The 27,533-nt window shown below is 39.9% G+C and overlaps 1 protein-coding gene across 2 annotated transcripts in view; it reads left to right on the plus strand.

The window, feature by feature from the left end:
• Positions 1-4,208: 4,208 nt before the first annotated feature.
• LOC124386834 (cytoplasmic phosphatidylinositol transfer protein 1-like) overlaps positions 4,209-27,533 on the plus strand; it is a 60,771-nt gene continuing 37,446 nt past the window's right edge. Inside the window, exon 1 of one of the 2 annotated variants that reach the window (XM_046850827.1) lies at positions 4,209-4,882. In XM_046850827.1, coding sequence (XP_046706783.1) covers positions 4,835-4,882 — 48 coding nt within the window. In that variant the 5' untranslated portion in view covers positions 4,209-4,834. The remainder of the gene's footprint in view (positions 4,883-27,533) is intronic. The other variant, XM_046850820.1, reaches the window with a different exon arrangement.

Consider the following 27,533-nt stretch of genomic DNA (forward strand, 5'->3'; position numbering starts at 1 on the left):
TTTAAAGACTAATTGTTTGTTTGTGAGAGATATAAGACAATGTATATGGGTATATGAAGGTATGCCCTGCATTTAATATAATTCTAGCATCAATGTACACTTTTAAACAAACAACTAAACAACAGGCTACTGGTGTAACAGAGAATAAACTGCTCTTTGTAAGTTATACAGTAATATAGCGAAATATTGTCAGTCTGTATGTAAATTGGAAGGTCTGTCGTTCAGTTGGTAGACAGGATGTCACTCGGTTACTCAATCCACCAGTCCGTTTGATATGTGCGTGACTTGGCTGGCTTATCTGTCCATCATGTCTTTTGGTCTGTCTGACTGAAAACCAGACGACAAACATTATTTTAGCACATGCCTCCTGTGACAACACTGTGTTTGTGTGTATGCAGTCTTGTACCATTCCATTCAATTCACAGTTTAAATCATTTATCAGCTTCCCACCTTGTAATTCATTTTGCCTTCTTCCAGTGTTGCACCTTTTCCCCCCAATCGGGGTAAAATGCCTGATTAAAAACCAAATACTGGGAAGCAACACTAATGATTATGGGTGTATATATTTAAAGACACACAAATGCATACACTTCAAGCCGGCTTGCTTTAAATCTCTATTTTCTTTTAATTGAATTAAACATTATATCTCTATTTATAATGTCGTTTAGAGATTTGCTTGTGCTTTTTGGAACACATAATCCCGTCCTATGTGGAAACCTGTCCTATGTGAAACCCCTTTATACAGTAAACTATATTCACCCAATTTCCAAAAGATTTCACTGTTCTAATTAATAACATGTAAAGATTAGCGGCGATGATGAACTATTGATTAATATTGATTGGAATGCAGTCCTCACAGCTTAGGCTTTGCCCCATAGAGGGTCAGGTAGATGTCCTTCAGAAAAGTGTTCTAGATGTGATCGTGCACGACGGTAGGTGATCCGCTCGTGTGCTTAATATTTGGTGTTTTGGATGTTCTTTATTTTGACAATGTGATTAGCAAATTGACATCGTGACAAACTTCTTATCAGATTCTTTCATTATCATTCCCATAAGAGAGAATAATACCTCACACTGCCACTTTATTGAGTGTGTATATGAAGGTGGTGTATGATGGGATGATGACTGATGCAATCAGTAATGAAACTAAGAAATGCACTGTATATAAGTATGCAGAAAGTCTGATTAGTAATGAATGTATTATATTTGTATTTTGTGTGTGTGCAGATCTAATGTAAACTGTGTATGCTTCTATACAGAGTTTATTATTTGATACCGATGAAGAAATGATCTTTTACAGACAGGAAAACATTTATTGAATTAAAACTAAAATAATGTAATATCTGAGTGTACAGTATGTCGATGATTTGCTCATTAGGAATAACATTTTATTTAAAAATGTCTGACATTCCCAATCCACATATTATGCCGAGGAAGGATTATTATTATTATTATAATTTTTTTAATCCAAGTGAAATTATTAGTTTCATGCGTGTCCGTGTTCGTTTGGGAGCGGATTTCGTTTGTCTATTTTGTCAACCTAAAGCTTGGCATGCTAAAATGCTGATTAAACAGAAATGGTGAAGCTTTAAACACTGTTTTGGTGCCTGAGTCACCGATGTGCCATAATGGTTTTGGAAATCCAGGCCTTGTTTGGAACGTTACTAGAATTGCTGAAGAGATCTGATATCGCTACGGTTTATGATCTAACAATTTTTTTCATTGTGATCTGTTATTTTTTTATTATTTTTTTTCACTGGGAAGTATATGAACTTTTAACTGAACCTCAACAGTTTCGTTTCACCCGGTCTGTAAAAGCCAAAACATTGTACATTGTATTGCTTTCTGAATGAGGCAGCCTTTATTTTGGGAGGGAAAACATATTGCAGAGGTACTGCCCCAACCTGAGCGAACAATTATTGCATTCATAAGTGCCCTCTTTTGTTTCACTTCTCGAGTATTGTGTTTTTGAATAACCGATTACTGCCCCAGGCTCACGTTTAAAAGAAATGAAGTGTTGTGAATCTGATACTGTGATACTGTGTATGTTTTGTGTATTCCGGTACTCTCAAACACAATACTCTACTACACACTACTGTGTAAACATTTGTTTCCCTTAAATTAAAGTTGAAATTGTTTGTTTACATTGAGGAATTTTTTTTTCCCTTCAATCAACAGTGAAGGAAATCGGTTTCTGATAATTTTTTTGTGTTCAGGAGTCCGAACAGCATTAATCGCTTTCAACAAGGTTCTGAATAATCCGTGAAAGGAAGTGTAATCCAAAAACAGTCTTATCATTATTGAATACTGGATCAGAAATCGTTGTATGTGCCAGACTGCGTAAATCAGTGCAGTATTAATAATAGATTAACAACTTCCTCTCTGTTGGGTCACCGTATGCCTTCTCCAAACAAGTGTTTGCAAACAAAATGCCAGCTTGTTTATGGATACTGTGCCTGCTGTTGTACAAGTGTCTTTCTTGATTTATTAAAATGTTAAAAACTATTTTTTTCTTACAAAAGGATTCAATAAAATGGTTTCTTATTTGTCATGGTTTTGGTCTTTTCATTTATTTATTTATCTGTCTGTCTGTCTGTCTGTCTATCTTTCCACCCATCTACCTATCTGTCTATCCATCCATCTATTTCTGTCTGTCTGTCTAATTAACCAACTAATCTTTTTTCCCATCTTTCTTCACTGTGGTGGTGCCTCACAGTTTCCAAGTCCCTGGTCTTATCCTGATCTTAGCTTAGTGTCTGTATGAAGTTTTGCATGTTCTCCAGGTTCTTATAGGCTTCCGACAGGTTCTTGGATTTCCTCCCTTGCCTGTAGGTGTTAATGTGTGTATCCTGACGTCCAACCGAGGAGGTATTCTTGTCTTACTCGCAAGATCCAAACCCTTTAAATCCAGATTATTAAATCGCTCTATAGTGATCATCGCAGCATCAAGCTTCTTGGATTGACAATAATCTTGGGTTGAAATTTTGCACATATTCTTGTGTCCTAATGGGTGTCCTCTTGCTATCCTACTGGAAATGATGAAAAAATCTAATCTAGTGCTCAAACAATCCTGGTGCGTTTACTGTCCTTAGTCAGTAGATGGCACTGTTTGAATTGTATGAGTATGAATTGTACTTGTGAAATATCTGGGTGTGATTTCTATTGGTTCTCTGTAATAACTGAACAACGCATAAAACACCTGGTAAAAGATTTATTTATTTATTTGTAGATTTAAAAGATTTGTTGGAATTAGGTTTGAATTGTATATTTTTTTAACGGTGCATATATTAAACAAAAAAACCGTATATATTAAACAAACAAAAAAAAAGATTTTACGGCGGTAAACCGGGGTTCTACTGGAAAGGTTGCGCGCACGTGAGTTTGTTGTCTGGCGGGCCAATAGAGCGTGCGAATGGGAGGGGAGAATGAGGAAGGGGAGGGGGAGGGGGGGAGGAGTGGGGCAGAGAAATGGGAGGAAAGAAAAGGAGGGAGGGGTAAGGAGAGGGGGCGAGGAGTGGCATGGAGAAGTGGGAGGAAGAAAAGGAGGGAGGGGTAAGGAGAGGGGGCGAGGAGTGGCATGGAGAAGTGGGAGGAAAGAAAAGGAGGAGAAGGGGAGAATGGGGAGGAGGGGAGCGAAAGAAAGAGGAGGGAGGGGTGAGACGCGGAAGGCGGAGAAGAGATGGGGTAAATGGGAGGGAGGTTGAAGAAAGAGGGGAGAAAGGAGGAGTGGAAGAGGGGAGAAAGGAGGGAAGAAAGGGGAAGGGGAAGAAAGTAGGGAGGGAAGAAAGGGGAAGGGGAAGAAAGTAGGGAGGGAAGAAAGGGGAAGAAAGGGGAAGAAAGTAGGAGGGAAGAAAGGGGAAGGGGAAGAAAGGGGAAGGGGAAGAAAGGGGAAGGGGAAGAAAGGGGAAGAAAGTAGGAGGGAAGAAAGGGGAAGGGGAAGAAAGGGGAAGAAAGTAGGAGGGAAGAAAGGGGAAGGGGAAGAAAGGGGAAGGGGAAGAAAGTAGGGAGGGAAGAAAGAGGAGGGAGGGACAGGAAGAAAGGGGTGGGGATGGATGGATGGATGGATGGATGAATGGAGGAGGGAAGAAAGAGGGAGGAGGGGGTGGGGGAGGGGGGTGGGGTGGGGGAGGGAGGTAAGGGAAGAAGGGGGCGAGAGGAGGATTGGAAGGAGAGAGGAGGGAGGCGGAGAAGGCGTGGGGAAGTAAATGGGAGGTGGGTGTTTCCTGCAGTCCTCGTGGTCATCACGCAGCGCGCGCGCTCTCACGCTGCAGTGGAAGTAGCGCGGAGTCGCTGATTAGCAGCAGCAGCAGTAGCAGGAGCGCGCGCCGAGCTGAGCTCGTTTTTTTCCCGCTAGAACTTTCCCCCCTTCATCCTGATAAGGAAGACTGCAAGGATGTGGTGCTGCGGTGTTTCCTCAAAACTCAATTAAACCGCACCGAAACGTTTAAAGGAAACACGCTTCTTTCTCTTATTTGGTGTACACACACACACACAAACACACACAGACACACGCAGGAAAACGATGTGTGCGCGCTCTCGAGTCGGAAAAAAAGCGCTGCCTGTTTTTTTCAGCATTGTGACAGATGAGTAAAAACTAGCGACCGCCTTCTTCTGCTCCACGCATCAACCAGAGGCATCGAGACCACCTTATCCTCTCAAACATCTCCAAGAACGACTAGGTTCTCCGTATTTCCTTTACTTTACTTTTCGGAAGGCGAGGAGGAACCTCGAGAAGAACCCGCTCATCCCCGGCGCCTGCACGGGATCTTTCTGAAGTGATCTATATACAGTATATCTGTCCTCTTCCTCCAGTTAAGCCTCACAGACTGGAGACATGTTGATGAAAGAGTACAGGATATGTATGCCCCTGACTGTGGAAGAGGTAAGTTTTCTACAAGGTTTTAAAATAAAAGTAAATCATGTTTAAAAACAAACCTTAAGTTTTTTCAGCCTGGACACCTGGAGTCGGAGTCGTTTGATTTAGTAGGGGTTTAGGAGTCGGTTCAATACCGTGGCATTTTTTTCATAGCATGAGAATTAATGTTAAACTTTAGATATTAATTCAGAGTGTAAACTGGGTGTCAGGTGGAGAATAGGATTTCATTCAGCACTTTGTGTGTGTGTGTGTGTGTGTGTGTGTGTGTGTGTGTGTGTGTGTGTGTGTGTGTGTGTGTTAAATTCAATCACTGACATTCACATTGTCGGTTTAGACTCTTATGAGTCGACACTTCGGAGTCGACTCTTCGGAGTAACTCTGTAAGTCAAGATGTCAAATTTGACACCAGATAGTAAAAGTGAACAAATATATCAAAATATTCACGGTGTATTTGTTCATTCAAAATGTCAGGTGTTATTAATTTTCAGTAAGCTTTATGCAGGAGAATCCAGAAGCAATTCCAGGAACTCTGGATGTGAGGTGGAAAACCCCCACCTATGGTGCAACACTGGTTCATAGCAGACCATCATGCACATCGTATATAGATATTTGCATCCAGGAGTAAATTATTACAGGGTATGCGAAGTTGGAGGAAACCGGAGAACCCGTTTCTAGTACAGATGTTAATCAGATGTTTTCAACATTCAGCGAATCGGCATCGGTCTAGATTTCGTACGCTTAAGCCGATGCTGTGAAAGTCACATGAACTCAAGTGAAGTGTTGTTTTTGAAGATGCTCCACCTTTCACTCCTGAAACCGCATTAGGATCCAAGAGCTTAGGCGATTTACAATACTTTATTGATCCAATAGGGATATCGATGGGTTGCAGTTGCTCGCAGTAACAATGTGAAATAATTAAAAAAAAGCAGTTAAATAAATATACATTGTTATATATTAGGTAAAATGAAATTATAAAATCAAACAGCTATTTAACTGTTCAAATTAGTCAGAAAAGCTCATCTGAACAGATGTCACTTTTTCGTATTGATTTTGGAAGAGAATTCCAGAGATGAGGAACAGCCCAGGTAAATGCTCCTAAACCCCATAGGGAGTGAATGGACAGAAGGTACAGTGAGGGACACGGAAGAGGAAGATCTGAGAGTGCGCTTCGGGGGGTGTAGGTATGAAGCAAGTCAGAATGGTATGAGGGTGCAAGATTTTCGAGAGCTTCGAAAGTGAGAAGCAGAATCTTGTACTCTATTTGATGACAGGAAGCCAGTGTAGATGATAAAGAACAGGGGAGATCTTCTTGTAATTAAACGGGCAGCTCAGTTCTGGAATAGGGGTTTGTGAGGTAACCCAAACAGAAGAGCGTTACGATAATCAAACTAGAGCATGAACAAGAATAGCTGTGAAATCGGATGTGAGGAACGGACGAAGACGGCTGATGTTTCGAAGATGCAATGTACTGTCAAGGACGACACCCAGACTCTTAACCTGAGACGATGAGGAGATTAGAAAGTTATCAATAGAAAGTGAAAAACTATTGAATTATGACAAATTGGACTTGATGTCAACCAGAAGAACCTCTGTTTTGTCAACATTCAGCTGGACAAATAGCAGCAGTAAAACGGAGAAAACGTCAGACTACAATGATGGTTATCGCACATGTAACAATTATTATTATGAGAATGATGGCACAAAATTAGCCAAGATATTAACATTTATAAATATGTAAATATATATAACTATATCTATATTGTATAGTTATATATACCTGAAGATCAGGGGTGGACCAATTATATATTTATCCCATTGTAAACTGAGCAGAAAAGCCTCCAATGTGCAGATGTGCTCAGGAACAATGAAAAAAAAGTTTTTAGCAAAATTTGATGTATTTCAAGCTGTTTAACTGCATCCATACAGCCCGAGTGTAACAAACTAGACATTTCTAACCAAGTTCTTTAATATAAAGTGGTTATGAGCTGCTCTGTTCTGCCCTCAAGTCACACATAACTAAAGTAGTACTTAATGAAGATGTTTTATTTTTCATCTTTACTTAGCAGGAGAGTAAAAGAGTTTGCTTTGGATGTATACAGCGTAAGTGTTTGGCTACAGTTCCAACCAGGATCACGGCTGCATCAGACAGACTAAACACTGTCTCCTTTTAATGACGGACCTCCGATGTTGGCGCTTTCTCTCTCTCTCTCTCTCTCTCTCTCTCTCTCACATCCCCCGTCAGTAAAGCAACCGGAGGCACTGCAGCTGGATGCAATTTGAGCAACACTGAAAACTACCATGAATTGAAATTTTCTCAGGATGATGTTAATGTGTTTAAGGTTTCTGAAAAAGGAACTCCACTAAATTGCTCCAACTCAGGAAAGTCCCTGACTGGATTTAGACGTCTTTCAGATGTTTTTGGCAGCGTTACGTACCCCATGGAACGGGTGTGTCCTGGGTTAGGTTGTTGCATCTTCTGTTTACATGTACATTTTAATTCAGTGAGAAGAAACAGTGTTGCGTTTGAGGACCCTTTGGATCTCCAATCAGGGTCGAGCGATGTTTTGATTGGCGCTCGGTGTATCCACTTATCACCAACTTACAGTTCAGCATCAGTTCAACATCAAGCAGAACATTTAGGGAGGGATAAATGCTGGAAGAAACTGCAGACTCGAACTCGCCACAACACACGTGGCCTCATTTTTTTTTTAAGTAGTTTTCAATTATGATAATAGCAACATTATAGCCATAAATCATAGTACCTTGGATACTTATAAGTACTTTTCCAAAGCAAATACTTTTGTACTTTTACTCAAGTGAACGTTCAAAAGAAGCACTTTTACCGAGTATTCTAGAACTCAAATTCATGGTTTGTGTACCACTGCAGGCAATACAGAACTCATGCCCCCTGCTTCTCTACCCTAATGTTTAGATGCGGCTTTCTTTTTTTTTAAACATTGTTTCCTTTTCGGTCATGCATAAACTCTTATCAGGACGATACACATTGAACAGGAGCTTGGCTGAGCAGCTACTTCCTGTGAGCGAGGCTAAGAAGGTCAACAGCGGCTAAAAGGATGTGTGCTTGGTTTCCTAAAGCCATCGTAGCATGAGGTGAGGGACAGTAGAGCGAATGGTAGCCGATGAAGCAAGCCAGCAACCAAAACTGTTGTTTCTGTCAGACTGTATGGACACTTGCATTATTGGCAACATCTTATTGATGTGTTTAATAGATAACATCATGTGGATACAAACCATGTGCCTCAGATGGTGGAAATGGAGATATTGTAATCTCAATTATGTTGACCATAAAACAACAGTTCTGTTTTTTTGTCACAGTTTACCATCAGGCATTTCACCCATGAACCCCTTTTGGTTTTCCAGGCGGTATCTAAAAGTTTCAAAGCAATACAGCGCTCCCAGCGTTCCTACCACTTCTGAAATGTGCCCTGGAAGTCGTCTTTTTAAAGGGTTTCAAGCACCTTCTGCGATTCGTGCTGCGACCTTTGAGCCGGCTCTTCATTTTCAAGAAGGAGAAGTCCACAGAAGCCAAACCTGGCGTGTAGGTTGGGTGTAAGTGAGATCATGCGGATTGTTCTTTGAGGATCATCATGCAAGTTGCCAGACGATTTCGATATTTTAGCCGGTTTGAGTCGGGAGGTCTTCGTGATCTCTCAACGTCTCGTGATGTTCTTCCGCTCTCGAAGCGCGCATGCTGCTCAAAACACCTTGAGCAGCATCGACGTATGTCAAACGTACGTCGTGTCAAACGTCTCCATGTTCTGTGCAGACGTGATTACGCACGTGGTCAGAATAGAGCCAGCTAGCACCGTTAGTAGCTTTTCGATCCCACGTCATACATTGGCCATAAAAACTTATTTGTTACAATCTCATGTGAATCCACTCACAAACTTTTGGAACATGTGACAGCAATGAGCTTTCAGAGCAAGAGATATTTATAAAGTCACTTAATTAAAGAGGAAATCTGGCTGCTGGATTTCCCTGAGGCAGGTTCTAGAGCCGTTTCTATCACTGAAATGGAAAGTTTTACTGACAGACCTTCTGGCTGTTAACTAGCAGAGACTATGAGATGTCTCTGGTAGTTTTGTCACGTGTCTGCTTCCAGCCTTAGGAAGAGGTGTAGAATCGAGGGATCAGTGGTCTGAAAAAATAGCTACAGTAAATAATACAAACACATCCAGACTGGTGACCGAGGACAAACTGGGGCAAGTGCTTCTGCCTGATCACCATTTTATGGAAGAGGTTCATTCCTGGATGGCTCCACCCCATGTACAGGATTTATCGCGTATAAAAATAATGGACGAGTGATGTCTTTTCCATTCACTAGATCTCAAAATTGCATTGCCATTCTTGGAGATATACACTATATTTAGCAAAAGATTAGTCCCCATTTGCTGTTATAATAACCTGCGCTCTTTTTTGGAAGATGTTCCACTAGATTTTTGGAGTGTGCTTTTGGAGATTTGGGCTCATCAAGCCACAAAGGGGTTCCTAAAGTCAGCCCGAGGTGCAGTCTGTTCTCCAACACGGGTAGATTTCGCCCACCGTTTAAATTTTCGCACGATACATCGGGACGCTACCAGGACTCCTGCCAGCAGTAAACAAACTTCAAATGGCTGTGTTTGAGCGGTAGTTTATTATTTTTTTAACCCAATTTTTGCTTATATCTCCCGCCTTTTTATTGGCGTCGCCGGACACCGAAGTAGTGTGTGTCTGGGGCCGCCCTCCACTCGTGAACCGGTACTTGTCCACGTGCCCACTGCCACATACACACATACTGGAAAGTTTATTCATATTTATTACCTTTTACAGTATACCACCCCTAAACTGATCACCATTCTTTAAAGCTCCTTGGTAGTGTCCCGACTTATTTCAAGATATTTTCAAGTTACGATGGGGTCATAACGATTTTTCTGTTCTTATAGTGTTTCTCCTCCAACACCATAATAACACAGAATAGCTTTTATAAGGAATCTAACATCAAGTTTTAGTCCAGAATGCTTTTTAAGGTGTTTGTGAAGCAAGAATATACAGGAGAACTGAATTCTGCCTGAAGATTGATACAGTACGTGTACCAGGTGCGAGTGTTATAATGGTTCTGGACGAGAATTGTGTGCCGTCCCAGCTGGTGCGCATAAAGGAAGCACCGAAGGTCACGGATGCAGGTGTGTGTATGTATATAAAGTAGGAGTTGTGCTGGATTGAAGTCTTGTTTAATTGCACAATCATGTTGTAAGCAGCTGGTTGGTTTGGTACCTCATCACGCAGGAAAGCTTGGGATCACTGCTACAGTATGTCGCACAGCAAGGGGTTGCGCTGTGTGAGATTCGCAAATGATCAATAGAGTGCCGTTTCCTTTAACCTGAAACATGGGTATGCACACGGTCGAGCGATGCCCGTGGGAAAGTGGCTCAGCTTTCAGCTCGATCCTACCAATTCGCCTCACACCACAGGTCTTGTGCTCCGGGGTATACTTTGGATTGGGTAGAATTAATATTTGTTTTTTATAAGAATTGATCAAATGGATCAGGTTGAAATCCAAGCAGAGATATGAATATTTGGAGCATTAGGCAGTCACAGATGTAATATTTCTTAATATATATCCCATATTGTTATGCCATAATCCTAAAATTGCATCATCCATCAATAGATATTGTTTCAGATATTCTGCCCTTCACGGCCACCATTATCTCCGCTTGGTGAACGGAGCCCGCCCATAAAACACCATGGGATCGGTCTCACAATTGGCCATAATCCCTTCCAATACACGCCGCATTTGTTGCAAAAATAGAATTTCATATAAGCTCCCGTTCCTAAGCCGTGCTGCGGTGTGAACTACCATGTACGTTTTATTTTTTTCCCCCCTTATCACTGCCTTGCACAGCTCCCACATTATCAAGCCCTGAGTGGCGTCATAGAAAGCAAATGAGTCAGTGAAATGGTACTTAGCGTAAATCTCAGACTATGTCAAGTGTTTATCAGCACTGGAATATAAACACTGGCTATCAGTCACGCTACAGACTGCCTCGCTCCAATCAGCGTTCGCTTTCGGGCACGGCGAAGGTCCGAGAACCTTAGGCATGTACCGATCATCCGTTATTGTGGTTATTTAAACCGCACAATATTGTTATCATGGAGCCCCGTGATCCATTTGGCTGGGCAGCATTTTTATTTATTTATTTTTCTTTCGGGGATTAAGGCTGTGCAATTTGAAAGCAAGCATTAGGAGAGCGGTTTGCGTTTCGTACAGCTTTGAAACAGGGTCACGTCCTACAAGTCATAGAATCGGATATAAAAATGCAGTTACTCAAAATTAAAATATATGGACTTAATCAGTTTTGGGGACATGAACCTCTACTCAGCCTAGCACATGTTTAAATAATAATACTGTAAATTTTTGATGTACAAGCCCAAGATGATGATTATTATTGTTGTTGCAGCAGGGTCCTCTCAGCTCCAGGGTCCTGGATTTAATCCTGAGCTCAGGTTACTGCCTCTATGGGAATTTCCACGTCTGTGTTTTTTCTCTGGTTTCCAGAATGGTGTATGGTTCGTAACGGTGGACGTGCAGGGTAGCCATTTAACTGGAATTGCATTAAACCTGGTTCTTTTAACCAAAGTTTCCTGCATTTACAGTATCTCACAAAAGTGAGTACACCCCTCACATTTCAGCAACCATTTTATTATATGTTCTTGTGTTAGATTAGTCAGTGTGCAGCTTTAAAAACTCAACCTTCAGCCATTATTGTCTAAATAATGTGTCCAAAGCAAACTTTATTAGCACAAATTGTTATTTAGCACTGCCTTAATCCTGGGGATGGAATTCAACAGAGCTGCACAGGTTGTTGCTGGGGTCCTCCTCCACTCCTCCATAATAACATCACTGAGCTGCTGGATGTTGGACACAGTGCGCTTCTCCACCTTCTGCTTAAGGAAGCCCCACAGGTGCTCAATAGGGTTCAGGTCTGGAGACATACTTGGCCACTCGATTACCTTCAGCAAGGCAGTTGTCATCTTGGTGGTGTGTTTGGGGTCATCATAATGTTGGAAAACTACCGTTCTGCCCAGTTTCTAAATAGAGGGCATCATGTTCTGCTTTCAGAATGTCGGTACATGTTGGAATCCATGTTTCCCTCAATGAACCGCAGCTCCTCAGTACCAGCAGCACTCATGCAGCCCCAGACTATGATGCTACCACCACCATGCTTTACTGTATGCAATCTAACCATCCAAGTCTTGGAAAACCTCTGTGAAACCCTGACCACTTGTACTGTAACTCAGTTTCCGGGTGTTACCGAGCTTCTTATAGCCTACGCCATCTTTGTGTGGAGCAACAATTCTAATTCTCAAATCCTCAGAAAGTTTTTTGCCATGAGGTGCCATGTTGAACATCCAATGGTCAGTATAATAGAATCGTACTCAAAGCACGAATTTTTAACTGCTCTAATACAAGATACACAAATTTGTATGGTCCTGTCAAGCAAACAAAAACATGAACATGATGAATAGGACATGTGACTTTGCATAGTTACACGACATACAGCTGTAATCCCTTAGGGGTGTACTCACTTTTGTTGCTTATTTTGACAATATTGCTGTACAAGCTGCACATTAGCTACTGGAAAATATATTCGTTTTATGTTTATAGTATTGTCATCGTCCCCCATCTTCTCTTACTGGGCTAATTTAATCACTCCTTAAGAAGTTTGAAGTGGTGTATCATTTTCATTGTTTATTTCCTTCCTGTCATGTGATTCAGCCTTGCCGTTCATGGTGAGTCAGAACAGGAGCTCGAGCTGGATTACCATATTAAATACATTTGGGATTAATTGGAACTCTGACTATACTCCAGGCCTCGTCACCTCAACTACATGAGTTCCTGACTTCATTAACACCCTTGTGGCTGAATGAGCACTGATCTCATCGATCACACTCCAAAATCTAGTAACACAAAGAGGTGGTTATAACGGTACAAAAGACTAAACATGCAATAAGATGTTAAAAAAAAGCACATTTAAATCTTATGGTCCGGTGTTCACAAACTTTTGAATTGGCACTTGCAGGAAATCTACTGAGCATGCTCTGTACTGTTACGCTTTTGTCCTGCTTGTTTTGTTCTCCGATGATGCTGCACTCGAGGGATTCTCGGTATCCTGTTCTTCAGAGCAGATATCAGCACATGCTGAGCATCTCTGATTTGATCAGAGCGGCCTTCCAAGAGCGCAAAGCGAAACCGCATTACACAGGCAACTTCACGGTTTTCCAAGAGCCGCGCAGGATATTTTTAGGCACCTGACCGCATTTGCACAGCTGTCTCCCCCCCTGTTTCCAGCTGGTATCGGCGAGGACGACTCTGATTCGATCAAGATCCCATTCGAGATGTCTTTCGGAGGCTCCGTTCGGGTGAGAGAGACCATTACGGAGAGGTGTGGACCTCATGTCATTTCCTTGATGAGCGCTCTGTTGCAGTGGAGCGAGGATCGTCTAATGGTGATTCATTCCACCGGGCACTCGATTATTTGCACACGTAGCATAGTGCAAGTCGAGTAAAAATCTATTGTAATTGAGCAAAAAAAGAAAATGTTTGTGTTTAAAACGGAAAATATGATTAGCAGTCAGGAATAAAAAAGTTTCATTGCATTTTAAAGCTAAAACACGCAATTTAATGTTATCTGTAAAGCATTTAAAAAGAAGTCAAAAAATCTAATAATGATCATACAGCCCCATTCCTACAGCAGCTGTTGGGAACTCCTGTATTTCAAATTCTTTTCATTTGATTCGGTTTGAAACCAATAATAAATTCCTACATTTTAAAAAGTGGCAAATGAAATGAGACCAGTACTCAGATAACGAGCTACATCAAATCTAACCAACCTTTGAATCCAGACACCACCAGATCATCTATACTGTATACACTAGATTTCATATTGGAACCCCCAACGTGTCATCACTGGAAACCAACATGACCATAAAACACATATTAATGGACTGCAATCCACTTAAAAAGACAGCTTTTCTACTCAGAAAGCACATATGAGCATCACCAAAGCAAATACTACGATACCTACTTACAATAAACTGATTTACTCCATATAACTACTGAACTCTGCCATAGACAAAACGTCTCATTATAACCAGCTTGATCCTGCCATGGAAATAGCCTGGCTGGCATCAGAAAAACAATAAACAAACAATCAGTTGATTCGGTTTGAGACTGTTTGTTGTAAAATAAACAAAGAATGATAAGATGAAATGATAAGCTTGTGAGGAAAAAATAAATAAATCCACCTTGAAGTCCATTCTTACATTTTACATCATTACATTTTAAGGTTTGTGCATCTCCATAACTAAGACTGATGCAATTTGCATCTCGATGCAGCTCTACCTCTGCCATGTCAATCCAAATTCTATGTAACATGCAGGATACGGCTCGGTCTCCGTAGCGTCTTTTCCAGCACCATTTAATGTAGCGAGAATAGCGAGAAATCAATCTACATATAAAATATAGGTCTTTTTAAATAAAAGTATTGCAAATCTCGGAATAATTATATATAAATCTTGCCGTTGTAAGATCTTCCACTGTACTGGGAACTCTTTCCACAAGATTTTGAACCGTAGCTCTGAGGGTTTCTGCTCATTCAGCCACACTGAGCTTTAGTGAGGTCAGGCACTTATGCCAGGAGTGGAGCCCTAAGGGGGTGTCGACATTCCAGCTCATTCAAAAGGTGTTAATGGGGTTGAGGTCAGGGATTTGTACAGGCCACTTGAATTCTTTTTCATTAGCGTTGGAAAACCATGTCATCCTGGTGCTTACCTTGGACAAGGTTGTCATGCTGGAACATGTTTGGGCCTTTTAGTTCTAGTCTTGTACAATTATGTGCTGTGGAACAATTTGGGAAAGTGGTGCACAATTATTAAAGATATTGGCTCGATTTTTGGAAGAATCAGTTGTCGTTGCTTGGTGCTGTGCTTTGGTTGAAAGGAGATTTGCTCAACATGGCTCGTTCTGTCTGAAGACAATGAGCTACTTTAGCGGGTTTCGGCTTTTGTTAAATTGCTTAAAATAAGAGAATCCAATTTTGAAAAATCTTTTCATGAACTTCGCCGGAGTTGGGTCACATTCCACTGACTCCAGCTCAGCACATGCTGCCACATTATATCGATATGAGGTTGATATCCGATCCGAGTTCAGTGCGTGGTCATCTCCAGTAAATACTCAGTGCGTGTAATAACAGTCCAGTGCTGGGTAATTTCCTCTAGTGTTGTTTGTGTTGGAGGTGCGGTAGCCTTGGCTCTGATGCTAGTCGATATAAACATCGTCTGTTAGAAGTTCATTTTCCATGACAGGGTACTTCATGGCCACAATTTTAAAGAGCACCGGAGCTGGACCGCAGGAAAGCTTCCAGATCACCACAGTACCTCCTGTGAAATGTCATTTAGAGAATGACATTTTTTCTTCAACCCGTGCCCAGTATTTTGTGTTTGTCATTTAATATACTTTCAAGACACTTCAAGTTTACACACATTAAAAAGAAGATGCATCATAGTTTATTCGAGGTCCATTGTCTATAAGCATCTGCTTCTTCTTGAGCAGGAGAATTTTGTGTAGGGTGTAGGAACAGAAACAGCGCGGTTAATTATTGTTCTTTAGGTAACTAGTTCCCACTGCTTTCAGGTCGTCCTGCAACTTCTTTCGCGTGACTGCTGTTTTCTCTTCTACTTTTTCTTATCATTAGTGTAAAAGCATTTTGTAGAACATTGTGTGTTATATTTCATTTTCTAAAGATATACTTTACTTAACTGTTCTACTTATTTCATCCTACTTTAACAAATGTTTCTATTCCTGCCATCCTTTATTCTTTCACTCCCTCGATATGTGCAATTGTAAGGATTTTCTCCTTTTAAGAGAATTTCTTGAAGCAGTACATAAAACTCTAACGGACCCATAGCGCTAGAATCCAGAGTTCCTAAAACGCTGGATTCTAGCGCTATGGGTCCGTTAGAGTTGTAGCTCCACGAGAGCTAACCACTTCCTGGTTTTGTGGCTAACGCTAGTGCTATGGATTCTTTAGAGTTTTCATGCATGCACAAAACAAATCTTATTTCCAGTACAGAGTGAGTAGCCACAGTGACACTGCGCTAACTTTAGTTTACATTTTTTTTACCCCCTGGCATTGTTGTGTATGTTTTCAGGTTATAATAATAATAAAAATGAACTCAAAGTCAGGGCAGAGACTAACCAAAATTGCAGTTTAAAACGTTCCCGAGGAAACTCAGATAGTATGTAAAAAGGATTGCATTCGGTACACATGTACCGAACCAAAAGCCCTATACGGAAAAATTTCAGTACAAATACATGACCCGTTACACTCCTAATAATAATAATAAAAGAAAAAACTGGTGTAAGGTGTTATGAAAATATTAAGATAATATTGGCATTTTACAACATGCCAGTTTCCTTGCACTTCTAAGTGTTAATATTGTTGCCCTTTGCTGCAAGTTTATTTCTTATTTCTTAACAATAAAAAGTAAAGTAGAAAATTTTTGCTTGTCTCAAGATTGGATTTCGACCCAAAGGATTTTAACTCAATTTTAAACCGACACTTGATGCAACTTCATCACTTGAGGTTTTTGTTTTAGTTTTAAATCTTTTTATTACATTTCAAGTATACATCTAAATTTTATGTAATAGAAAAAAAAAACTTAACAAAAAAACTAATATAAAAAACCTCTGTACAGCATCACCTCTTTTCTTAGTCTTCGATCAACACTTTTCCAGCTCCTTCAGATTTTTACAACAATTTCAAACTCAAATCAAAACCCAACTGTAATCAAAACCCAAACTCCAGCTAAAATCTTATCTTTATCTATTAAAATGTTATTCTTTCCATTGACGTGTTTGTTACCATTTCTCTCAGCCAACGTCTTATATTTGGCACACGTATAGTTTTCCAGTTTACAGAAATAAGCTGTTTTGCTTGAAAAATATCAATTGAGGTGTCAATATATCATACATATTGTGAATAACCATGTCCGGGACTGGATATTATACCGCGGCTCTAATGTGCATCGGAAAAAACAAAATCTGTTTGTTATTTTTTTATTTTTCCTCCTTTGACTCTGTTCTCTAATCAGCCACAGCCCTAATTGCTACAAATAGAGGGAAACTCCTGAAGTGAGATTTGATTTCCTGATGTGGAATGAAAGTATTTCCTCTTACTGTAACCTTTTGCTCAAAAATCTCAGTGATCCTCCTCAGGCTCTTTGTTGCTGCCTTAATTATACGACAAATAAAATTTGCATTTAACCTGTTGATTATTGGGCTTAGTTTAGCGGATTGTGAGAGAGGTTACTATAGGAAATTATGTTAAACCTAGAAGGGGAAACAATGACTTGCAACAGTTATATTGCCACACTCTTTTTAAACTTCTGGTTAGCTGTGAGAAATGCGTCTTTCAGGCGACACTGCTGCTCAGTCGAGTTTTGAAGGCTTTACCTTGACCACATGGCAACACTGTAAATACAGACGGCTTAGCGCTAATGCTCAGCGCTCAGCCTGAAGGATTAAACCCCTTAATCACTACACACTCGGTCACTAGGTGTGTGTCATGTTAAAGAATTAGTGGATTTAATCTTTTTTTTTTTTTTTTTTTTTTTGCGTCTTAATGGATTTACAGATATCAAGGTTTCGTATGACATTTAATCACATGAGCACTGAAAATATCATGATATTAAAAGATTACTCAGGCAAATCAAAAGCATTTTGGTTGCCTTATCAGTGCCAAAGAATCAAGGAGTCGATTCATTGGATTCGATTCACTGGATCTGAAAGCAGGATGGTGACTCCGTGACTCGGCACTGGAGTTCGCATAAGTTAGGATAGAAAGTTTTTCTATCCTAACATTAGGATGGTATAGTGTGCTGTGAGGTGGCATAATGTACACCCGAGTGCAATTTACTCAAATACACCAACTGAAATTCGATTGATATGTTGTTACAACCCTAAAATCAAGTTTTTTCTTTTTGCATGAAGTTGATACATTTTGGTGCAAACCCAGTCTTAGTGTGGAGGCAAAAAAATTAAGAAATATATCCAGCTATAAATATGAGACTCTCGTACAAATATATAAATTGCCCTTCCTCTGTTATGTGATAAAGGTGGACTGTTAATAAAACGTGCGTTTGATCTGTAACACACTGTTTTCACTGTGTCTCAAATGTATTTTTGTACAGAATTATTAATTTCACAGTCAAATGAAAGACAAAATCTTTTTTTTTATGTCAGTAAAACAGAACATCATGCGGAACCGAATACCAAGAAATATTGTCGAATCGCGAAATTGTGTGCATGACTATAATCCGAGAATAAACACCCCTTTATAACGCATAACACACATACACGCTAAAATGATGAATCGTCGAGCATGGCAGTAATTAGACCCGAACAGACACCGCTTCTTTTCAGGAGATTACATCTCAGTTCGTAGCAATTAGTGTTGCGCAGAAATGCAGCAGTGCGTCAGAAATAAATACCTCAGCCCCGTGTGTGTGTGTGTCTGTGTGCGAGAGCATGCCATTACTATTCTGTGACACGCCTCATTAATGCCTAGCTTTCGAAGCTCTATAAATTTCGATTACTATGGAAATTGCTACATCGGGGTAAATTTGCGTGTCTGTATATAAAATGAAAATTGCACGGTTCGTAAACGAACCCGTTTCGACCGATCTCGTGTTCTTCTGCTATTTCTCAACAGGGTGATCACGTGAAAAATAAACACGTCTAGTAGAACAGTCACACGAAACAGTGAAAGCAGCACTTTGACTTTATTACGGATCAGCAAAAACGAGCGACGGTTGATGAACCCGTCGGTCCAAAAGACATCAAAATTACAAGTCTATTGGAGTAGACGGGCATCTCTGAGACGTCATGAGAGAGCTGACCAGACTGAAAGATTACAGCAGCACAGAGATGTGGAGTCGCAGTGACACGAATATGTCAGACCAAAAATGACGTGAAGTCAACTTCTTACATTTCGTAATCATGTATTATAAATTTGCAAGATGTTCAGGGTGAATTTGTTCCTTTATTGTCTGCGTAAAGGCAGATTATTAATAACACTTCTGTACTAATGATTAGTAGAACGATGTTTCTGTGGTTTTGTTTGCACACGATCTTTAAAGCGTCGGGCAACGGATGAGGGTTTGTTGTGAAATCACCAGGTTAGCGTTTGCACTATTTTTATTCATGAGCAATCGAACATATGAGAATGCAGTGTGGCTGTAGGGCTGAGACGGACTTAAATGGTTAAAGCAGAGATCGTCATTAGGTAGAGATGTAGCACTGGCTAATGCTGCATCCGACTAAAGTTTAGAACTCCAACGAAGAACAGAAGCTTCAAAGAAGCAAAAATTCACCAAAAATGGAATTGTTTGGAATGGAAACCAAACAATGGTTCGCAAAAGTCGAACCATTGTAATTCGCCGCCAGTACGAAATATACAAACACGCACATAGATACAGAGCATCACTGTCGATGCTGACTATTTCAAAAGTACTGTAGTGTGTGTGTGTGTGTGAGTGATTCTTTAGATATCAGATAAAGAATAACAGAGTCTGCATTTACGATCTTCTACTCTTATCCTGGAACCCAACCCGAATTTCTCAAATCTCAAACTGACATCGCTAATGCACATGGTTTGTCTCAGCCCAGAGCAGTGTTCTGGGAAATAAATACAAGTTGAATAACCCCTTAAGCATGTTTTTCTTTTTCTTCTTTTTTTTTTTTTTTTTTTAAGTTGGCTAGAAAGCTCTGTATGAGATCTACTGTTAAAGAAGGAACACAGTGTTATGGTCAGTGTGTCCTTACGTACCGTAGAAAAATAACACGCAGCGTCAAATCTGAGCTGTACAAATGTTTTCCTGTGTTTCTGGTAAGATTTATACAAGAATTATACACTGCTCCTGTAAGAACTTGTGAACACCATCTTGCTAGATGACTAGCTGATGATTCCGAAGCAAAAGTGAGGAAGACCACTTGCAAAAGTTGTTCAGTTACTATTAATGTTGCAAACCATCCAGTATGGCTCTCTTTTTAAATAGAGGGTTCTATTAGCTTTTATATATATTTCATATAATATGATGATCTTTCTTCTTCTTTCAGCTGCTCCCATTAGGGGTCGCCACAGCGAATCATCCGTCTCCATACCACCCTGTCCTCTACATCTGCCTCTTTCACACCAACTATCTGCATGTCTTCCCTCACCACATCCATGAACCTCCTCCTTGGTCTTCCTCTTTTCCTTCTACTTGGTGGCTCCATCCTCAGCATTCTCCTACCAATATAACTCATGTCCCTCCTCTGCACATGTCCAAACCATCTCAATCTCGTTTCCCTCACCTTGTCACCAAAACATCCTACATGCTCTGTCCCTCTAATAAACTCATTTCTAATCCTGTCCATCGTCGTCACTCCCAACGAAAACCTCAACATCTTCAGCTCTGCTACCTCCAGCTCCACCTCCTGTCTTTTACTCAATGCTACTGTCTCTAATCCATACAACATCGCAGGTCTCACCACAGTCCTATAAACTTTCCCTTTCATTCTAGCAGATACTTTACTATCACAAATCACTCTTGTCACTCTTCTCCACCCACTCCACCCTGCCTGCACTCTTTTATTTACTTCTCTAACACACTCTCCATTACTTTGCACATTTCATATAATATGATATTTATATATATTATAGAATTGTTAAGCTTATGTAATTAATGCACTCATCCTAATGCACTATTGTTTCGATAGAAACAACTCATTCACCGAAAAATTTTAAAATGCATCCTTACTTATCAAAGGAAAGCATCTGGTTGTTCAGCTTTTTGTTCATTCATTCATTTACCTGGAAAGTTTAGGTTTCTCTGTAACATTTTGTGTTTATTTATTTATTTTTCCCGAAAAGAAAAACAGAAATTCATTTTCCAGGAGAACGTCAGTTCGCGTTAAGCGATATTAAGTTTTTGTAATTTAAATCGAGAGACATTCGTATTGTATTGTTTATTTGAGGTTGTATTTATCTAATTCTAAAACCTGCTAAGGACCAGGTGATTTCTATTATGTTCAGATTCATACAACTATAGAATTGAAGACTTTCTTTGTTCACTGTATGAATGATGCACTTAATAATTTATTATTCACTGTGGTATAAGGGGAATGAGATATTTCTGGGTGGGATATTCTAGTAGAGAAATGCTTTGTGGAATATTTCTCGATAACAGCACACCCTGTCGTGTGTAATGAAGTTTGGTTCGCAAGCTAACACACGCAAGCTAACTGAATCGCTAGCCTCAGTCATTAGTCAGTTGTCTTTCTCAGTTTGCTTGCAACAAGCCGTCCGTAAATGTAGAATATGAAATTCTCAAATATGTTTTGAAGTACTGTGTATTAATTTGGACTGTGAATAAAAAAAACAACTTTAAATGCCATTTGCATAAATTACATTCAGTGCTAAGACCTTGGTAACAGAAGGACTCATTAAAGATTCCATGATGCACTGGGGCTGTCCATCAGCCAGAGCACACGCAAACACGGATAGGTTTTCCAGACCACGCAGGAGTGTGTTATCACGCAGTCCCCTTTTGTGATACGTGGTACTTCACAGTTAATTTGCCCTCCATCCCAATTCGTCCTTCTTTGCCCTCTCACACTCCGGTGGGCTTCGGTAATGAGGACTCATTCCGTCTCTGCACTTGTCCCAGTCCCTTGTGTGCCGAGAACATGACAGATGCAGTGTGGAACTCCGTTAGAGCCCTTAGTGCACGTGTGCACGGAATGAGTGCGTGCGCACGTGTATGTGAACGCATCCGGATTGTCATGGAGCTGCTCATACTGCCATGTTGTTCAGACATTATCCACACTGAATGTGTTTTATTTGGCAGTAGGGTCCCTGTGAGGTAACAATAGAACACGATCCGTAACCTTTTTACCGTACGCAATGCGATACACAATATTTAGACAACGCAACAATATCTAATGCTGTTGTATGAAGCGAAATCAATCTAAAATTAATATGATGCATTATTGTAAAAATAATGATACTGCCTTTCTGAGAAATTACAGGTATGTTGATATAATTTAATATATAATAATAATTAGAATATATATATTATTAAAAATTTAAAAAAGAAAGGACACTGAAAAATATGTTGCTAATTAAATTGAAATTTTTACAGCCCTAAAATATATATATATATATATATATATATATATATATATATATATATATATATATATATATATATATATATATTATTTAGTGATGCGATGCATCGTTTTAAACATATTTGCATATATTTGCATATATGGAAAGTGACCGATATTTGCCATGTAGATTGATTGCTCCTTGCTAAACTGCATCTCGAGAGCATTCTTCCAGCACCACTGTTGAGACATGAATATGACGTATCACAACACTACGGACAATAACGGGAAAATTCAATGTTACCGCATCGAAAGCCATCGTATACAATTTGTGTGCCTCAAACTTTGTGGTAACAGTCTGGAGAAAAACTGCATATAGCTAAAGAAGTCAGGTGTCCCAATACTGTTGTCCATATTGTGTTTTTCATATTACTACAGCACACTCATTTTTATTGTCATGCACAAAGTCTCCACCCAGTGTATGTGGTGGAGTCAGACAGGCGGACTCTTTCCAGAAGGTTCCACAGGGACGATGTAGTGGAAATTCTGATGATTGGAGTTGGTGTTTGTTCATGACCTGTGGTTTAACATCAGGGGAAATGACAGCACAATGCCAACGCTACAGTTTCTGAGCCATACACACAACTTGTGTGTGTGTGTGGACATTTATTTGCTATTTCTGGCTTTTTAGTGTGTACAGTCCTGATATCACACCTCAGTATATTCTAAGAACTCATGCCTTTCACGGTGGAAACGTTTTCCAAAGCAAGCAGTGTTTGTGGATTCCTTGTTCACATGTTTTGTTATATCTCTTTTTCTTTTTTTTTGATGAATCAGAAGAAACCTAGTGCCAGTCACTTATGTTAGATAACCTTCGATAGACCTTTTGTTTCACTTCTAGCATGAACGTAAACCCGTCTGCGAGTTTATTTTCCGCAATATAGTACTCAGCCTAATGTTAGCAAACATTCCTAAATGTTAAATAAGATTAGCTAATCTCTCTCTCTATCTCTTCACCTTTTTTGTTTATATACAGTACAAAACACTCTGCTACACCGTTACGCTTAGTAGGATCTTTTCACAACATGACCTTCTTACGTGTATTTACAGCATTCTGTTCTGTGTGTGTGAGAGTTTACAGGAGCTTCTAATAATGGAAAAAAAATCTGTACCAATTAAAGAGCGGGGCCTTTTTTTTTTTTTTATGTTCCTGATTAATGTAAGCCTCTCGGTGTTCAAACAGATGCTTCCTGCTTCCTCCCTTGCACTCTTGCCTCCGTACGTCACTGCGCTTAAATGCTGCCAGACTCCCAGCGAGGCAACGCTGCTCTCCTTTAACCCACAGCAGCTGGAGCTCGCCGTCCTGCTCCTGTGGCCAGCTTTGACGTCAGCAAGAGGCGATGAATAATAACACTGCTAATGGAAAACAGTGGTGGAATGCTGCGAACACTCCGTGCCCTTCCTCTCGACAGCCTGCTTATTCTCCTTATCGCCCTAAACTTAAGGTTCAGATCTTTATCGATCAGATCTGATATCCAGTGCATTCGGAAAGTATTCAGACCCCCTTCACTTTTTTCCATGTTGTTATGCTGCAGCCTGATACTACAATTGTTCTAATCGATTTTTTTTCTCTTATTAATCAACACTCGGTACCCCATGACAAAGTGAAAAGAGAATTCTACAAATGAATATACATTTATTATGGAGGATGCCTGAGGAATGTAGAAGGAGTGTGCTGGTCTCGATCTTTAAGAATAAGGAAGATGTTCAAACCTGCAGTAACTACAGGGGAATTAGGTTGATCAGTCACACCATGAAGTTATGGGAAAGAGTAGTGGAAGCCAGGGTGAGAGAAGAGGTGACCATCTGTGAGCAGCAGTATGGTTTCATGCCGAGGAAGAGCACCACAGGCGCATTATTTGCTTTGAGAATGTTGATGGAGAAGTATAGAGAAGGTCAGAAGGAGTTGCATTTTGTGTTTGTGGATTTAGAGAAAGCGTACAACAGGGTGCCGAGAGAGGAGTTTTGGTATTGTATGAGGAAGTCAGGTGTGTCAGAGAAGTATGTGAGGGTGGTGCAGGACATATATGTGGACAGTGTGACATCAGTAAAGTGTGCAGTAGGAACGACAGACTGGTTTAAGGTGAAGGTTGGACTGCATCAAGGATTGACTCTGAGCCATTTCCTGTTTGCAGTGGTGATGGACAGGTTCACTGACGAGGTCAGACAGGAGTTTCCACGGACTTTGATGTTTGCTGATGATATTGTGATTTGTGGTGAGAGTAGGGAGCAGGTTGAGAAGAGCCTGGAGAGGGGGAGGTATGCACTGGAGAGAAGGGAAATGAAAGTTAGTAGGAGTAAGACCAAGTACATGTGTGTGAATGAGAGGGAGGACAGTGGAGGGGTGCGGTTGCAGGGAAAAGGGAGTAGTACCTGGGGTTTAACAGTGCAAAGTAATGGAGAGTGTGTTAGAGAAGTGAAGAAAAGAGTGCAGGCAGGGTGGAGTGGTTGGAGAAGAGCGATTGGAGTGATTTGTGATAGAAGAGTATCTGTAGGAGTGAAAGGGAAAGTTTATAGGACTGTGGTGAGACCTGTGATGATGTATGGTTTAGAGATAGTGGTATTGAGTAAAAGACAAGAGGTGGAGCTGGAGGTAGCAGAGCTAAAGTTGTTGAGGTTTTCGTTGGAAGTGACGACGATGGACAAGTTTAGAAATGAGTTTATTAGAGCAACAGTGCATGTAGGATGTTTTGAAAACAAGGTGAGGGAGGAGAGATTGGGATGGTTTGGACATATAGTAGTATATACATTTATTAGGAAAAAACTAAAATATCACACGTGTATATGAATTGCAGGGATGGTAATATTCACTGACTTGCATCGGCATAAAAGTTGACCCCCTCTGTAGTGCCAGAAAGGTTTACACATTAAAAATGAAATCGGCTCCAATCAATAAAATCGCATGGTATCAAAATAAGCCTCCGATCCCTGGAGAGAACAAGACAGATGAAGCAGAGGAGGATAAATCTACAGCTTCAAACTTCAGGCCAACAGCATGGTTTACGAGAAATAAAGTCACAATTGCGAGAAAGTCAGAATTGCAAGAAGAAAGTCAGAATACATTTTTAAAAAGGCGGAAACGGGCTTCCACAGATGCAGACCAAAGAAAATGACAATGTTTTCCAACGTTTGGGATCATTTCAAACTAAAACATGGAGAAAACACTGTAGAGTGCTTTTCTTATTTTTCCTTTTCTTTTCTTGAGGGTTTTTTTTTTTTTCAGTCCAACGAGTATTCGATTTTTTATTTATATATTTGTATTTGCACTTTGATGTAATATAGCAATTAAATGCACTAAATGGGTTTAGTTTTCATATATTTTTCTGTGCAATTTCAGCAATAAAATGTAATTTGTTTCTAAAAAGGAAACAAATTGCTCGTACATTTTAAGTCTTTATCTCTTGTATATTTAGTATAGCTCCATAATTAAGAATAAAAAACAAATGTACTTATCCGATTAATCGATGGAATAAACGGTAAAATGCTCGATTACTAAAATATTCGATAGCTATTGCTATAATGGCAATTGCACCACATTACCATTATCAATATATTAAAGAAGGGCTGTTCTTTAATATACTGATAATGGTAATGTGGTGCAATTGCCATTATAACAAAATTAAAAAAAAAAGTGAAGGGAGTCTTAATACTTTCTGACTGTATATCTAAAGTATGCATAAGCTCATCAAATGCAAAATAGATTTAATATACAATATAAAAATTTAATGCAAGACTAATAGTTTGGATCGTTCTTAAGTGATGTTTGTTTTACTCAATTTACACCTTTTTTATTTTTTATTTTTTTTCACAGGGTGTGTTTACGCGGTCGAGCTTCAAAGCTGCCCTTCTCAAACACAGATGTACTCGTTTTTGTGTCTGTGTCTGAGCTACACTCTTTGATGATCAGAAAGTTTTGGCAGAAAAAAAAAGAGAGAGGGGGTGATCAACTGTGTTCCCAAATTTTACCTGATCTCGTGTCGGCTCTCGCCGCTTTCATCTCACGGTGTTTTTGTTTTCAGACTTCAAGAATGATTCTGAAAAAGTCTCATGAGCCTGTGTTGGTGTATGGAACCAAATTTAACCTGATTCTCTCAAAGAACTCGAAGGATTAGTTCCCAAAAATCTGATTAAGATTAAAAAAGTGCTGATGCCTAAAAATGCTACGCTGAGAATTCTCATCAAAATCATTCGAACGGATGTGGTTCATGCAATACACAGCATCCCATGTATATTCAAGAATAATCGGTAATAACGTGCAACTTGAAAGATCTTGCCGGTTCTGAACGATTAGAACAAAGTGAATGACTTTATGCATCATGTGACATTTGTAAATATTCCAAAATGTGTAAATAATCAGAGGATTCGGTGCCTTGTTTGAGGGAACAGTGGCAATTTCACCATATTGTCAGCAGGGTTTATTCTTGCAATATATTGGCTTATTGCCAAATTCTATACTTGCAGCACACAAGTCACTGGGAGTTCAGTCTTATCCTGCATGATGTAGCATTTCTTCCGAAAATGTAGTTATAAAGTGCTGCTCAACCGCACACTCAAAACCTTGTGCATACCTAGTTTCAATTCACGCAACACGGCTACTTTGCTCAAAGCCTCGTTTAAGACTTTAAGGGGTTCCTTATGATCTTTGCACATTCTTTGCATGTGTCTTGTCATGTTCATGATGAAGCTTTCCCCAGGAGTCGTTATGAAAATACGTTGATCACTTCTTGGTGCTTTTCCTATATTCTAATGAAAACTATTTTTAGCTTATTAATATTATTATTTATATTTGTCTTAGTTTGGAAACATTTTATGTATTTTCCTCTCTGTTATTTTTCTTCATTAACCTTAACCCTCCCGCCCTCTCTGTGACGGCGCTTTTCGAAAACGATCTCTAAATGAATGGACGTGTTTAAAAACGGCGTGAAAACGGATGCTCGAGGAAACAACATTTTTTAGCCAAGCGACGTTGCAAATAAACAGCAGGCGAAAATGACGCAGGCCGAAACGTTTGCATTTGGCTCATTCATAGTAAAGAAGCATTTTCAGTGTGGATTAGCAACTTTTGGGAAACGAATGAAAACGTGGAGCGTTTTCAGACGAAAAACGTATTTTTTCAAATTTAGCCGGATTAGTGTAGCGTTAAAGAAGCACATGTTCCAAGCATAAACCTTTGTGATTGAGAACATTTTTTCCATCTTCAGCTCTTTAATTTGAGTGAGCCGGTTCTCACTAAAGCTTCACATTCCTTTTCTCGTTCGACTGGAGTGGGATTCTGCCGTTGGTGCTAGCTCATCTGCCAGGACATGTTTTGCATTCTGAGATGCTTTTCTGTTCACCCCAGGTCTAAAGAATGTTGATTTGAGTTTGAGCAAGTCTTTCTCTAAC

The sequence above is a fragment of the Silurus meridionalis genome, chromosome 1 (assembly GCF_014805685.1).
Source record: "Silurus meridionalis isolate SWU-2019-XX chromosome 1, ASM1480568v1, whole genome shotgun sequence".
Taxonomy (NCBI): domain Eukaryota; kingdom Metazoa; phylum Chordata; class Actinopteri; order Siluriformes; family Siluridae; genus Silurus; species Silurus meridionalis.